The sequence below is a fragment of the Ailuropoda melanoleuca genome, chromosome 10 (genome assembly GCF_002007445.2).
Source record: "Ailuropoda melanoleuca isolate Jingjing chromosome 10, ASM200744v2, whole genome shotgun sequence".
In the NCBI taxonomy this organism is placed as follows: Eukaryota; Metazoa; Chordata; class Mammalia; order Carnivora; family Ursidae; genus Ailuropoda; species Ailuropoda melanoleuca.
In genome coordinates this window covers 15,005,417-15,018,306 of record NC_048227.1, presented here as the reverse complement: position 1 = coordinate 15,018,306, position 12,890 = coordinate 15,005,417, and the positions used below count along the sequence as shown (strand labels likewise).

Here is a 12,890-nt window from a genome sequence, read left to right as displayed (position 1 = left end):
CTGTAAGGTTATTCAATTTACAGATTTATTCAGTCGTCCGATTTATGTCTTTATGGTCACTTCCATAAAGACAACTCTTGGTTCACACGCAACAAAAGCCTTTCTCTTCGCCGCTAACATTCCCTCCTAGTGAATTAGTACAAACTGCGGGCCTGAGTCGGCCCAGCCTGCCACGCATGGTCCAGGACGCACTCCATCTCATCGCCGTGGACGCGGCCCCTGACTTGGGGAGGGGGTGCTGAGAGCCACCCGGAGCGGTGGTTCTTGCTTTAAAAGTTAAACGGGCTGTTCTCCAAACACCGTGACTTCATGGATGACTGGTGGTACATGGTTTCATTGGCAAGTTTCCAGTATCTCTCTCGCAAAAGGAATGCTGCCGCTTTTGGCTGTCTCTGGCGAGTGAAGATCCCCTTCTTATTCCCTATTACTCTCTGCGGTGCTAAAAACAAGGCAAAAGGAGTTTCGGATGAATTCTGATGGGCCAAATAGGAAGCAACTTGGAGCCACGCTGCTGCCCCCCCCAAACTACCTCACCTCCCTGGGGTGTTAATTCTTTTGTCTGTTTGGGGGGAAACACCCCAAATTAGGTTTCCTTTCTCTGCGAAACATGCATGTGCAGCTGCCTGGTAACTGGTCTGGGGGGGCCGAGACAGAGTCACCCTTGGAAAGACCGGGGCTTCTCCAAAGAGACAACTCTCTGAGCGGGAGCCAGAGCCCGGAGCAGGCAAGGCTGGGCTCTCACTGCTGGGGCCACTCGGCTGCTCTGCCGGAGCTGACGCTGGGAAGGGAACCAAGCCGGCAACAGGCTCCCAGCACACCTGCCCTCTGCCCCCTGGTGAAACCACAGCCTCTGTTAAATGGGAAGGTCTTTCCGTGATAAGCCAATGCCAGGCACTGTGCCAAGCCCTTTATCAAATGAATTCCTACATGAACTTGCAAGGTGGTTTATCCCCTTACAGGCTTAGAGAAGAGTTAAGTAATCTGTCCAGTCACACAGCTAATTTCTTATTACCCAAAGCCAATTGCATCCATTCACGAGACTTGGCTGCAGAAGCCACTGATCTCCCCAAACAGGGAGAGGCTCATCTTCTCATTCCTTTTTCTTTTACCTGCTTCTCCATTCTAATTTTTAAACTTTCACCTTCCAAAGATCCGTCTTTCGCTGTTAAGTAATATGTTCTAATTCCCACTACTACCGAATTCTTCCTTACCTCCCCAAATTGCTATGCTAAATTTACGGTGTATCAGGAAACTAGTAACACCGAGAGGTACAGGAAGAAATGGGATACATTCATTTGGGACTTAAGTGAAGCGGCCCTCATCTCTCCACACTTCAGAAAGAATGCAGACTTACAGACCCTCCCACACTCAAAACACTTGGACACTTACCTGTCTTTGGTAAACCTGCCTTTTACAAGCGAACAATGTAAAATACACCGAAATAACCTAAGCTTCCCAGGCTTTGTACCCTACTCTGGAATAATGAGCGTATCCCACAAGTAAATCCAATTCAAGGTCCATTTTTTCCTCACCCTGCTGTGAAACAGACAAAGGTTAAGCTGGCCATTTCTGCCTCAAGATAATAGGTTCTCCTGTTTGGTGTTGTTTTGTTTTGTTTTGTTCCCATTAAATGATCTGGGAAGCAGGCAAGTGACTACTGCTTGCTAAACAGAACTTGCTTCTTCCAGGAAATTCTCCTGTCACCAATACTGATGAAAGCTGTCCCCCTCGTTTCCACTGTTCTTACAACCAAATGTCCTGAACTCACAGGCCAACCTGAAAAAAACGAGAAATGGTACATTTCACAGCCCAAACTGCTGCTTACACTGGTTAGTCATAAAATCGGCAAAATTCCAGATGAGCTCTCCAACCACGTAGTCTTTGCGTCTCTGATCCAGAACCAAGTGATACTGCTCCAGCACAGCCTTCTGGTACTCCTCGCTGAACATCACAGGTGGATCCTGGAATTCAGAAGAGGCAGAACTGGCGGAATTGTAAATGTGAGATAAAAATAAAGACTCGTGATGGGGACCAAAATACCCATCTTCACAGCCGGCCGTAGTGATGGCAGGACTCGCTCGCTGGTGCCTGTGCAGACGCCGCCAGGGTGTGAGGGAGCCCGGGGCAAGGAAAAGAGATTTTTGGTAAAGAACCTGAATTAGGAACTGCTTTATTTATCACCAGAATTTGGTATTTTCTTGCTCTCACGCTTCCGTCTCTACTCACCGGTGCGGTCTCAGAGCTGAGCTACACGGGAAGTAAAAATAAGTCTTCGAATAATCAATTTAAGCCTCAAGTTTTAAGTAGCTGCCAGTGTGTAAGTGGAGAGGAACCAGCGTGACCCCTGCTTAGCATGTCCACCCATTCCACAAATCACCGCTCCCCCTCTTCTTCCATGGAGGCCTGGCCACAGAGCCAGGAGCAGGAGAGGGAAGCGTCCCTGCCCCTGCAGGCCCCACTCTCCAGCCAGGCCAACTCAAGTGGTAGGAGTGCGGAGGGTGAACAGGAGAGCGTGAAGCAGGAGCCGGGGGACGGTTAGCTGGGGGGCGGCTGAGAGGTGACCCAGGGGACAGTCGAGCTCCCTCCACACAGGTGAGAAGGGTCCTAACAAAAGCAGAGGCCGCAGCTGTGGACTCAGTCAGTGTTCGGTGAAGGGTGCCTACGTGTGCTGGGCTAACATGTAAGGATAGTTCAGATGTTCCTGCAACACAAAGCCCGAGTTTTCGGCCCATGGGAATTCGGGGGGCACTCGATCCTAAATGTTCAAGGAGGCAGCATCTCAGCCGTGTGACGAGAGAACCAAACCCTGCGGGCTTTGGCTTTCTGTTCCGGCGAGAAGCATTAAAATGCTACCTAGGCTGCACTGTTCTGGTTCCAGAGCTGAATCCGAGGGCAGGGCCGTAGGCAGATTTTCTTACCAATCCTGCCTGGCCTAATATTAGCCACGCTTGGCTATTCAAAGTCAAGACTGAATTAAACTAAGTCGACTGAGTCAGACTAGTCACATTTCGAGGACTCAGGAGCCACAGGTGGCCAGGGGCTACCCCTTTGGACACTGCAGAAAAATTCCTTCGCGGCAAACGGTTCTGTCAGTGCTACGTCTAGACTGAGCTGCCTACACATTCAGAGTGCGTGAGCTTTTCAAAGAGAAGAGCTGGTATGTATCTGCGTTGTTCTCAGAAGCCATTTCCCCCGACTCCACCAGTTTGCACAAGCGGCATTCTGTGTGAGCAAGATGAATTTAAGGGTGTGAACAGAAAACTAGAGTCCACAGGGGTAGCTGTTCACCGCAGCAAGGACACTGTGTGTCAACAAAGATTGTGATACTCGTGACAGGTGAGTGTGAGGTGACAGGGGCGGGGACGAGGGGCTGGCCATGGTTCAAGAATCCACAGGAAAAAATGCCCACAAGCGAAAGCACCTTATCTTTGGTAGGAAGTAAGATAAACGGGGGAGAGAGAGAGAGGGAAAGCGCTGGTGATTAAACTTTGCTCCAAGGTTTCATTCATTTCCTTAGCGAGCACGATTTAGCACCACTGAGTGCCGGGCGCTGCTGAGGGCTTGGGCAGCAATGGTAGACAGGATTCAGCCGCTCTCTTGGAGCCCACAGTCTGGTCAAGGAGAGTCAAAGCGACAATGACGGTACCCAGTGAGAAATGCCGAGACAGAGACCAAGCAGAGGGAACAGCTTCTTCTGCCTGGGGCAGGTGGGGTGAACCTCACCAAAGAGGGGACAAGGGAGCTGAGGCTTGAACACTGAGTAAGAATCCAGGAGTCGGCGAATGTAGTGCTAACATGGGCATTCCGGGCAGAAGGAACAGCCCACACGACAGCAGGCGCCAATGAGCAGCAGGAGCCAATGAGCCAGGGACCAGGAGTGAAGGCAGAAGAGGACGATGACCTGGGGAGGGTGGAGGGCAAAGGGCAAAGGACGCTAACTACCCTGACCAGGGATTGGAGCTTTAACATCGGGGCCAGGGATGCCAATGACAGGACTCCCAAGGTTTGGATTTGCTCAGGCTGCCAGTGGGAAGCTCTCTGGAAACAAGGCCAGAAGGTGAGCGAGGCAGAGGCCTGAGCTCCAGAGGACAGGCTGGCGCGAGCCTGAAGGAGCGTAGGGAGATCATCCACACAAGTGAGGGACAGAGGGAATGGGTGACACCCGTCCTAGAGGGGGAGAGAATGACCAGAAGGCACTACACCACTTACCTGGTGGAAGCCCGCGATGGCCGCGGCTCCGTACTCGCTCTGGATTATTGGTTTCTGATAGGTCCTGTACCAGTTCTCAAACTCAGTGGCCAGCTGCAGCTGAATCACCTCCAAGTGCCCGTAGTCATGGTACCAGGAGTAGTAACTGTTCACACAGATGACGTCCACATAGGGCGCCTAGGACGAGAACATGAAACCCGCTCAACCCAGAAGGCGGGGGGCTCTCCCGGCAGAGGAGGGAGGAGGGGGACGCAGGAAGCGACCGAGGTGCTCCCGTGTGTAGCAAACGTGGGCCGAAGTGACCTGAACAGGGCACGTGTCTCACTCTGGACGATGCCCCTGACCCGGCTGCAGCAGGACTGCGGAGAGGTGGCCCGCGAGCCGGCCTCAGCGCAGCCCGGGGCCCGGACACGGGATTGCGGGTCTGTCTCCGCAGCGCTCCTGTCACACTGGCCTTCCCTCACCTGGCCCTAGAGGAAGGTTCCCAGCTGAAGGACGGACGCAGTGTTTCTCCTCACAAAGATCCTGGTTAACCGTGCTGTTTGTGAGCTGGTGGTGTGGGCCACAGAGTGGCTGGAAAACTCCCTCCGGGCGGGCAGCACAGAAACTGGGCAGGACCGCCTCGGGTCTACACAGTGCGGGGCTCAGGCCAGAGCCGCAAACACCAGGAAGCCAGGTGTCCAACCCCTCCCATCCCCCGAACCAATGCCCATCTCCAGAGTCTGCACGGGACTGATGTGGTCCGACGCTCCCAGGTGATCGAGCCCCTTCGCAAACGGTGGTGGCAGACAGCAGCAGGACGAGCAAGCCTGTGGGGCCACACGCACCCGCATTGCATGTCCCACCAGGAGTCCGGCGACCCTCTGAGGCTCCGGCACTGGCTGCCCAGTCCACACGGAAGGCCGGAACAAGAGGAGATGGCACGTGGCTCTGAAAACGTCCTCGTCTGCCTGTGCCACGCTGGCGTTGTGCCAGTGCCTGTGCTTCCTCGAACGGGGTGTTCTCGAGATGGCAAGGGAAACACCAGGGATACAAACCTTTCCCATCCGTGTTAAAATGGGGGCTTCCGGTTTCTATTTGTATACTGCATTTTCTCGTCCATTCTTTCCACAAGACGTTTGCTCCTTCTGTCGCACTTCCCTCCTAAGTACTGGCCTTGTGAAGTACTTCTCTCGTGAAGAAGCCTTTTCAGGCTCCAGTGTCTTCTGGCTTCAGTGCGGCACAACACGTCCTTCCCAAGGGGCTGCGGCTCGCCAGCCACGGGTGAGCCTGGCTATCCCTTCGATCCCAGCCAGCGGTTCCCAAAGCCAGGTGATGACTGGAATCACTGAAGACCTTTTTCAAAACTCGGACTGCCACCCCGGACTTACTAAGCCGGGATCTCAGAATCCAGGCACCTGGACTTACGAAGAGCTTCCCCTGGTGGTTCCGACAGTCGGCCAGGTTTGAGAAACACAGGACCGTGACGACCCTAAGTTCTCTTCCGCTGAGGAGCATCGAATGCCGATGGGAGACCTCCCTGCGCCCAGCCTCCCTGGATGAAGTCACACTGCCTGGCAGATAAGCAGCTGGTTCTCTTTAACCTGAAGACCATCTAGGAAAGCGTCTGGACCAGCTGCTCAGGGCTCTTCCCAGCAGCCCATGTTAGCAAGCATCAGGGAGGCAAGAGGACAGGCAGGGGAGAAGCAGTGCAGAGACCCCCAGGCTCACCCCCAGGTCTGCTTCATAGTTGGTGTTGGTCACAAATGTCACGGGCCGGGACGGGTCCAAGGCTTTGGTGTGGGCAATCACCGTCCTGTCCGCAGAGGGCAGAAGACACGGCTTGTGAGTCCGGGAAGGGCGCCGGCACAGCCGTCTCTCTCCATCCCATCCCCCAGCCAGAAGCCCTGCTCTCCTCCCTACCTTGAAGAGGACTTTAGGGGAGCAAACATGTTCTTCCAGCCTTAGATCATGTTCCCCAGCATCTTTCTCCCTCCCCAAATCCCCCCGCCCAGAGGGCAGGGGTATGCAGGCACCCAAAACTGGGGTCCTTGGGCTCCGGCTAAAAGCCACGCTCCGAATCTCTGAAAAAGCTCTTGAAGACAAGAATGCGTGGGGTGTGGACCAGGATGGATACTAATGGTAACAAGTAGGGGTGTGTGCGAGGAGGCTGTGCATGGGGCTCATGCCCCGTCCGTCCGCAGCTGCGGGGAGCCGTGGGAGCAGACACTTGCACGGGGAAAGGCTACACACCAACTGCAAGTGGCGGGAGGACCGTGAAGGGAGGCGCAGAGCTCTGGGAGGCAGCAACAGGGCACTTAACGGACACGGGCAAGTCAGCCCCAGACTCAGCGTGCACCAAGGAGGGACTCTGAGAAGAGGCTTCCCAATGGAGGGCCCAACCTGTGGTCAAGGCTCAGCTCGGGGACCTGTCCGAGGCCACCCCGGAGCTGGTCACCCCATTCACTGGTGAAGCCTGCTTCTCTCCCTTCGCACAGCTAGCTTCCTTCTCCTTGACACTCTGCCCACACTGCCCTTTGCCTTCGAGGGCTGGGGTTTCCTCAAGGCAGAACGGTATCCCTCACCTTGAGCCCCAGAGCCACACTCTGAAACAGCCTGGGTGTCACTGGGAAGCTCCGAAGCCTTGCTGAGCTCCTCAGGCCCAGGCGGCTTTAGCCACACGCTGCCTGCTCCCCACTGCCCCAGTGGTCCCGCACCTCCCTCTCTGCACCTCCCAGAACAGCTTGTAGGAACCTCGGGCACCTGCACTCCTCTCCGCCCCTTGACAAACTTCTGTCCCCCAGCCCTGGCTCAGCACATCCCCAAGGCTGTGTGTCCAGAGCTGTCCTTTGCCCAGGCGGGCCTCCTGCTTAGAGCCCCGCATCTTCTACCCGCAGCTCAGCTCGCATGGCTGTGCCCCCACAGTGCGTGAGGTCATTCCCCTCTGCAGGCTACACTACAACCGCGTGATCATGATCGTAAGACAGACAAGGAACAAGGGCCACCGCCCCCCCAGCCAAGGTAGTAAACACTCCCATTGCCGGGGGACGCCCCTGAGCGGGGTTTCTGTGCACTGCAGTGCCTGGTGGGGGAGGGAGCAGCTACTGGCATTTGGTGAATGGGACCGTGAACTTCAGATGGACTGCTCCAGCCCAACGATGTCGCTTTGGAACAGCCAGAATATGCGTGTCACTTAAACACCTGTGTAGGACTATCTGCCTGAAAAATCCAGTTTTATAAAGCCTAACTCCTCTTTACAAACAAACCCAAAGCATCACAAAGTGGTTTTTGCACCTTTAACATACACTGAGTTTCCCAGGAATGGAGACGACCTAACAACTGAGAGACGAAGATAACTGGTTTCGTTTGGACGTCACCTCGCATGGCTCACAATTTCAGAAACGCACAGCAGTGAAGGCAGCGCTGACGGAGGTCGCAGGCACCAGACCCGCACCCCCACTGCCAGCGCCTGTGGCCACGCTTTCAAGGCAATTCCACGAGCAGCTGCAAGCCCCCGAGCCCTTCACCGGGGCTTCTGGAGAGCCAGGCCCATCCGCTCACACAGGCTTTTGTAAATGACCGTCCCCCAGATCATCGCCCAGACTGCTGCTCTCCCCATAACCTGAAGTTAGCTCTGTAAGGAGCTCTGTGTGTAAGTGAACTCCAGATTTCCTTTCGGGTGTGGAAAGGGGACTCTGGGTCTCACTGGGTTGACACCCTAATGGGATGGGTGGCACGAGGTCCTCCGAACTGACCGCGTACAGATAGCCCCCCCACGCGCCCCCCGCTGACCTCAGCGCGCCCACGGCTGCTAACCAAGGCCGAGCCAGGCCACAGGGCTGACCTCTCACCCCTGACCCGGCCCAGGGCAGCGGGAGCACTCACTTGAAGTAGTAACCAGCAGGCTTCAGGAAGGAAGCGGGCTCGTTGGCCACGGACCACATCACAACGGCCGGGTGATTCTTGTCCCTGCGCACGAGTTCCTCCATCACCTCCAAGTGGTGCTGCAGAGACTCGTTGCCGTAGCTCTGGCTGCGGCCCAGGGAGGACACGAAGCGTGTCAGCAGGGCCTGCCACCCCCAGCCCGGGGCAGGCTGAGCGGTGCTGGGGTGGGGGGGACGGGACAACTCACACCAGCACGATGCCCACACCCGGACTCTCATCGATGACCACGATCCCATAGCGGTCGCAGAGCTGCATCACCTCCTCGGCGTAGGGGTAGTGGCTGGTGCGGAAGGCGTTGGCCCCGAGCCAGCGCAGCAGGCTGAAGTCCTTCACCAGCAGGGGCCAGTCAAAGCCCTTCCCTCGGATCTAGGGGAGGCACCGAGGAGTGACCCCCTGCCCCTGTCCTGATGCACTTCTTCCTAAAGCCGGGCGGCTCGAGGGGCACCCCGTTAGCCCTCGATCTGGCCCAAGCACGGGTCCCATCGGGCAGTGGTTTCCAGCAGTTGGCTGAGCTGCCCCGAGGCACGCTCCATGGCTTCAGGGGTCGTGGGGAAGGCGAGGCGAGGAAGTAGCCCTCATGGGGACCCAGGGGCCACAACTCACATCAGCATCCTCGTGCTTGTTGACCCCATGGAAATAGAAAGGCTTGCCATTGATGAGGAACTGGTGCTCTGTGACGGCCACGGTGCGAATGCCCACGGGGAGAGTGTAGAAGTCAGACACGGCCCCAGCTGCTGTCTGTGCAGTCAGCCTCACCTGTGAACGCAGAGCGCCGGGTGGGAGGCATCCTCGCTGGCCTGAGCCCCGCACAGCCCACCCTTCAGCCGGAAGGGCCCTCTGCATATAGCACGGCAGCCGAGGCCTGGGCCCGCAAGCAGAGAGACGCAGAGATTCCGGGCTTTGGCCACTAGCAAGGAGGAACCTTCCCCCACCCGGCCCCTGGGGCCTGCTCTTCAACACTGGGCCTCCCCACCAAGCAATGAGAAGACCAGGCTGGGAACACTGCAATCCCACTGACTAGGAAGCTCGGAGGACCACGTGTGCCTGACCATGTGTCTTGCACCTGCACCCCCCCTCCGGAAGCCAAGGCTGCTGGGTGGGAGCAAAAGGCCTTCTGCAGCCCCAGGCCTAACCACCATTACCTCCAACGAGTACAGGTAGGCGGGGTGCTCATGCATCAGGTAAGGCCACCAGAGGTGGGCGTTGGGCACCTGCAGCTGGCCGCGGCCCCCTGTCCCCTGGGCCACGACTTTGCCTTCCTGGTCCAGAAGATACACTTCCAGCTGGAAGTATTCATTGCCCTGGACAAAAATCTGGTAATCCACCAGCCCTGCAAGGGACAAGAAAGATCAGACAAAAAAGGGAGGGACACAGGCCGGGTCATACGGAGGGGAGCTCCCTGCGGCCACCACTCTGGATCTGTCTGCAGTGAGGGGAGATTAAGTGAGGGCAGCACAGTGCGAAGAGACATAGGATCTCATGAATCCTGAGCTGTTCACTGGAGCTATGATTTTAGGCAAGCCCCACTTCTCTCTGGGCTTCATTTCCTCACAAAATGAGGTCAGACCGGATGGGTGATTTCTGCGGCCTGTTCCGACAGGCTGGGTTTCAGCTCTCCTTTGGTGGATGGGAAGCCTGAGGGTGAAGAGGTGCTGGGAGGGAGCCTCTCTCCTATAGGAGCAGCGCCACTTGGGGCCTGGCTGAGGGAGGTTCTGCCAGGAGCCCTTACCAGTGTCCTGGTCCACGCCGGTGGTGACGGTGATGTCATCAATGTAGGTGGTAGGTGTGGTGTAGACGAGCACAGGCCGATGCAGTCCCGCGTAGTTGAAGAAGTCAAAGTTTGTGTTCTGGACGAAGTAACCCTTGGGGTACCTGGGATGGGAGAAAAATGCCCAAGTGGGGTCCTTCAACCTCAGCTCACGTGTTTCCCTGGCCTCCCAGAGCCAGGGGCTCACCTCTGCTAAGGCTACCCAGCCCCTAGGGAGAAGACCAGTGGGCAGGGTGGGGAGTGGGGTGGAGGGGGGAGCAGGGCGCTGCTCACATGGCGGGATCCGTCTTGTGGAGGATGGTCCCCGGCGGCAGAGTGTGGGGGGTGAGCGTGTTGTTGATGGCAATGGTAATGCGGCAGGAGGACAGGGGCCCACTCTGGACCAGCTTGCTGATGTCAGCTTCGAAGGGGAGATGACCCCCCTCGTGCTCCGCCACGTGCACCCCATTCACCCACTACAGACACAGGGGGATATGGGGAGGGGGGAGCAAGTCAGGGCCGGCATCTCGGGCACTCCCTCACACAAAGCGCAGTCCGTGGGGGCCAAGGGCCCTGCCAGCTGCCACCCGTCTCAGGAATGAAGGAATAAAGCTCCAGAACAGATCAAGCAAGGCTCCCCTGAGCCAGGGCACGAACCCCAGTGTGGGGCCTGAGCGTGCCCCCCGTCCACCCCAGGAGGCAGGCTGTCCGGTGACCCCTGGGAACCAGGCGTCCCCAAGCCGCTCAGCAACTGCACGGGACCAGTCGCCCTGCCTGCTGCTTGCTGTACTGACCACAATGGCATAGTAGTGGGCACTGCCAATCCTCAGCACCACCCTGGTGCCCAGGTCCTGGGTCCATCGCTGGGGCAGGGTCACCTCTCGCTCGTACCACACCCAGCCGACAAAGTTGCGGAGCTGCCTATCCTGGCCCACGTCGTTGAAGCTGGAGGGAACCGGCATGTCCAGGGTGGGGCCCGACTGAGGACAGAAGGGCTGCGATCAGGTCCAGACCACCTAGGGCTCTAAGACCAGCACCCAGGCAGCCCCTCCCCAGGGGCCAGGTCCTCCCCCACACCACAACCCTGCCTGCAGGAAGAAAGTTGGACAAGATGACTTCTCCCAGGCCCTGGGATTCCAGGCCGTCCCACTATTGTCATTCTTTTTTTTTTTTAAGACTTTATTTCAGAGAAAGAGTGAGAGAGAGATCACGTGCAGGGTGGAGGGGTAGAGGGAGAAGCAGACTCCCCACTGAGCATCCTGACCTGAGCCAAAGGCAGGCGCTTAACCAACTGAGCCACCCAGGAGCCCCACCATTGTCATTCTTTGTGAGCAACTGACTGATGACTTTTATGGAGCTCATTTAATTCTCACAACTCCATGAAGCAGATGCTGGTCCCTTAGACATTTAATGGACAGTGTGCAGCGAGCACCTACGATGCTGTTCGAGATGCTAGGAATAAAACCGTGCACAAGGCCGTGCTGTCAGGTCATCAGCTCTATGAAGAGTCTGGAGGGTCGCAGGGAACTATCGTAGGGGTCAGGGAAGGCTGGCAGAACTGGGTGAACCTGAACCTGGCAGGGAATCCTTGTTCACCTCAGGTAGAAGGCTAGGCATGAACAGGAGGACAGAGAGCTCAGTGGCTTTGTGTCCAGGGCTGGGGCTGGGGCCAGGGGGCAGTTCTTTCTCATGGCAGTCTGTGGACAGGGGTGTGGACAGGGGTGAGCCCAGGGCCACAACCCTGCCAGAGGCAAGAGGATCCGTGCAGACTAGACCCTAAGAGAAAGATATCAACTGACTGGCCCAGAGAGGAACGCGGTGGGGGCAGGGGCTGCCCTGCTGAGGAAACTGTGAGTGGGGCACAAGCCTGGCGCCCAGCCTCCCGTTCTTCCTCCGCTGATGAACGGATGGCAAACACTGAGAAAAGAAGATCTAGGAGAGGCGAGGGCCAGTGGACGTACAGGCCGATCCCCGCCCCAAGTCAGATGGGAGACCTGGGGTGGGGAGGATCCCTGGCTGGCTGGGGGTTACACCCCGTCCTCTCTCTGAACCTTGGCATGTCCTGGTCCTTTGTGCCAGGCAGAGCTGGTGACAAGCCGTCCAGCGCTCCCCTCCTCCCGCCCCCCAGCTCGGTGCCCGCGCCGCAGGTGCCTGTCCCACTGGACTGGGGTCCAGCAGGGGCCTGCCCCCCCGCCCCACCGACGTCCCGGCCGGCCCTCCGCCCATTTCCTCCTTCCTGGTCCCTCTCCCTGCCGGCCGGCCCCCACGCCTCCAAGTTCGTCCTTCTTTAAGCTCCTCCAGGCCGGCCGCCGCGAGGGCCCAGGGCAAGGCTCCCTGCCCCCTCCCCACGGGGCCGCACCTCGCGCAGCGGGGTCCGGTACCACTGCTGCTCGAAGCCCTGGTGTCGGTTCTCGGAGAAGTCGGCGCGGAAGCTCCAGAGGCCGTCGAGCTCCTTGCGCTCCCGCGACGGGCTCTCCCGGGGGTACAGCATCCCGCCCTGCAGCGCCAGCCCGCAGGCCCAAAGCAGCGGGCCGAGCGCGGCCCACACGCCCGCGTGCATGCTTCCCTCGCGGCCACTCGCTAACTGCCGACTGCAGCCGGCGAGCAGCCCGCGGGAGGCGGGCGGGGCGGTGCGCGAGGTCACGTGGCCCGCCTGAAGCCTCCCGCGCCATCTTGGTTGAGGGCGAGTGCCAGGTCCGGAGGAACCCCGAGGCCCAAGGGTCTTCTGGAGAGACTGCCTGCTGGCCCCATGGCGACGGCGGGGGAGGGCCGGCAGGGACCCCGAAGCTGGGCCTTCAGGAGAGGGACCCCCCTCCTCCCCCGCCTCTAGCCCCAGCCCTAAAAGGCAGAGGTCGCCAACTCTGTGCCTGCCCTGCTGTCCTGCCCTGGCCGGTGGGACCGCTAGGAAGCCCGGGGTCGCGGGTCCAGGGCCACAGGCCAGAGAGGGACCCAGGGAATTGGCTGGGTACCTAATGAGCCCAGGGGAAGCCTCTGCCGTGCCTGGTGGTGT

The 12,890-nt window shown here is 58.2% G+C and overlaps 1 protein-coding gene across 2 annotated transcripts; it reads right to left on the bottom strand.

The window, feature by feature from the left end:
* Positions 1-3: 3 nt before the first annotated feature.
* On the bottom strand, positions 4-12,500 carry GUSB (glucuronidase beta). 2 transcript variants are annotated; one of them, XM_002925795.4, is made up of 12 exons: positions 12,240-12,500; positions 10,675-10,860; positions 10,175-10,356; positions 9,863-10,005; positions 9,276-9,463; positions 8,737-8,889; positions 8,321-8,499; positions 8,074-8,220; positions 5,920-6,004; positions 4,210-4,386; positions 1,826-1,961; positions 4-439 (listed from the first exon to the last, which is right to left on the bottom strand). In XM_002925795.4, the coding sequence occupies exons 1-12, from the start codon at positions 12,438-12,440 to the stop codon at positions 270-272; spliced, it is 1,947 nt and encodes a 648-aa protein (XP_002925841.1). In that variant the 5' UTR covers positions 12,441-12,500; the 3' UTR covers positions 4-269. The 2 variants fall into 2 exon arrangements, with proteins under 2 accessions (XP_002925841.1, XP_011231344.1); XM_011233042.3 differs by lacking the exons at positions 9,863-10,005; positions 10,175-10,356; positions 12,240-12,500 and having other exon boundaries at positions 10,675-10,741.
* Between the last annotated feature and the right edge of the window lie 390 nt (positions 12,501-12,890).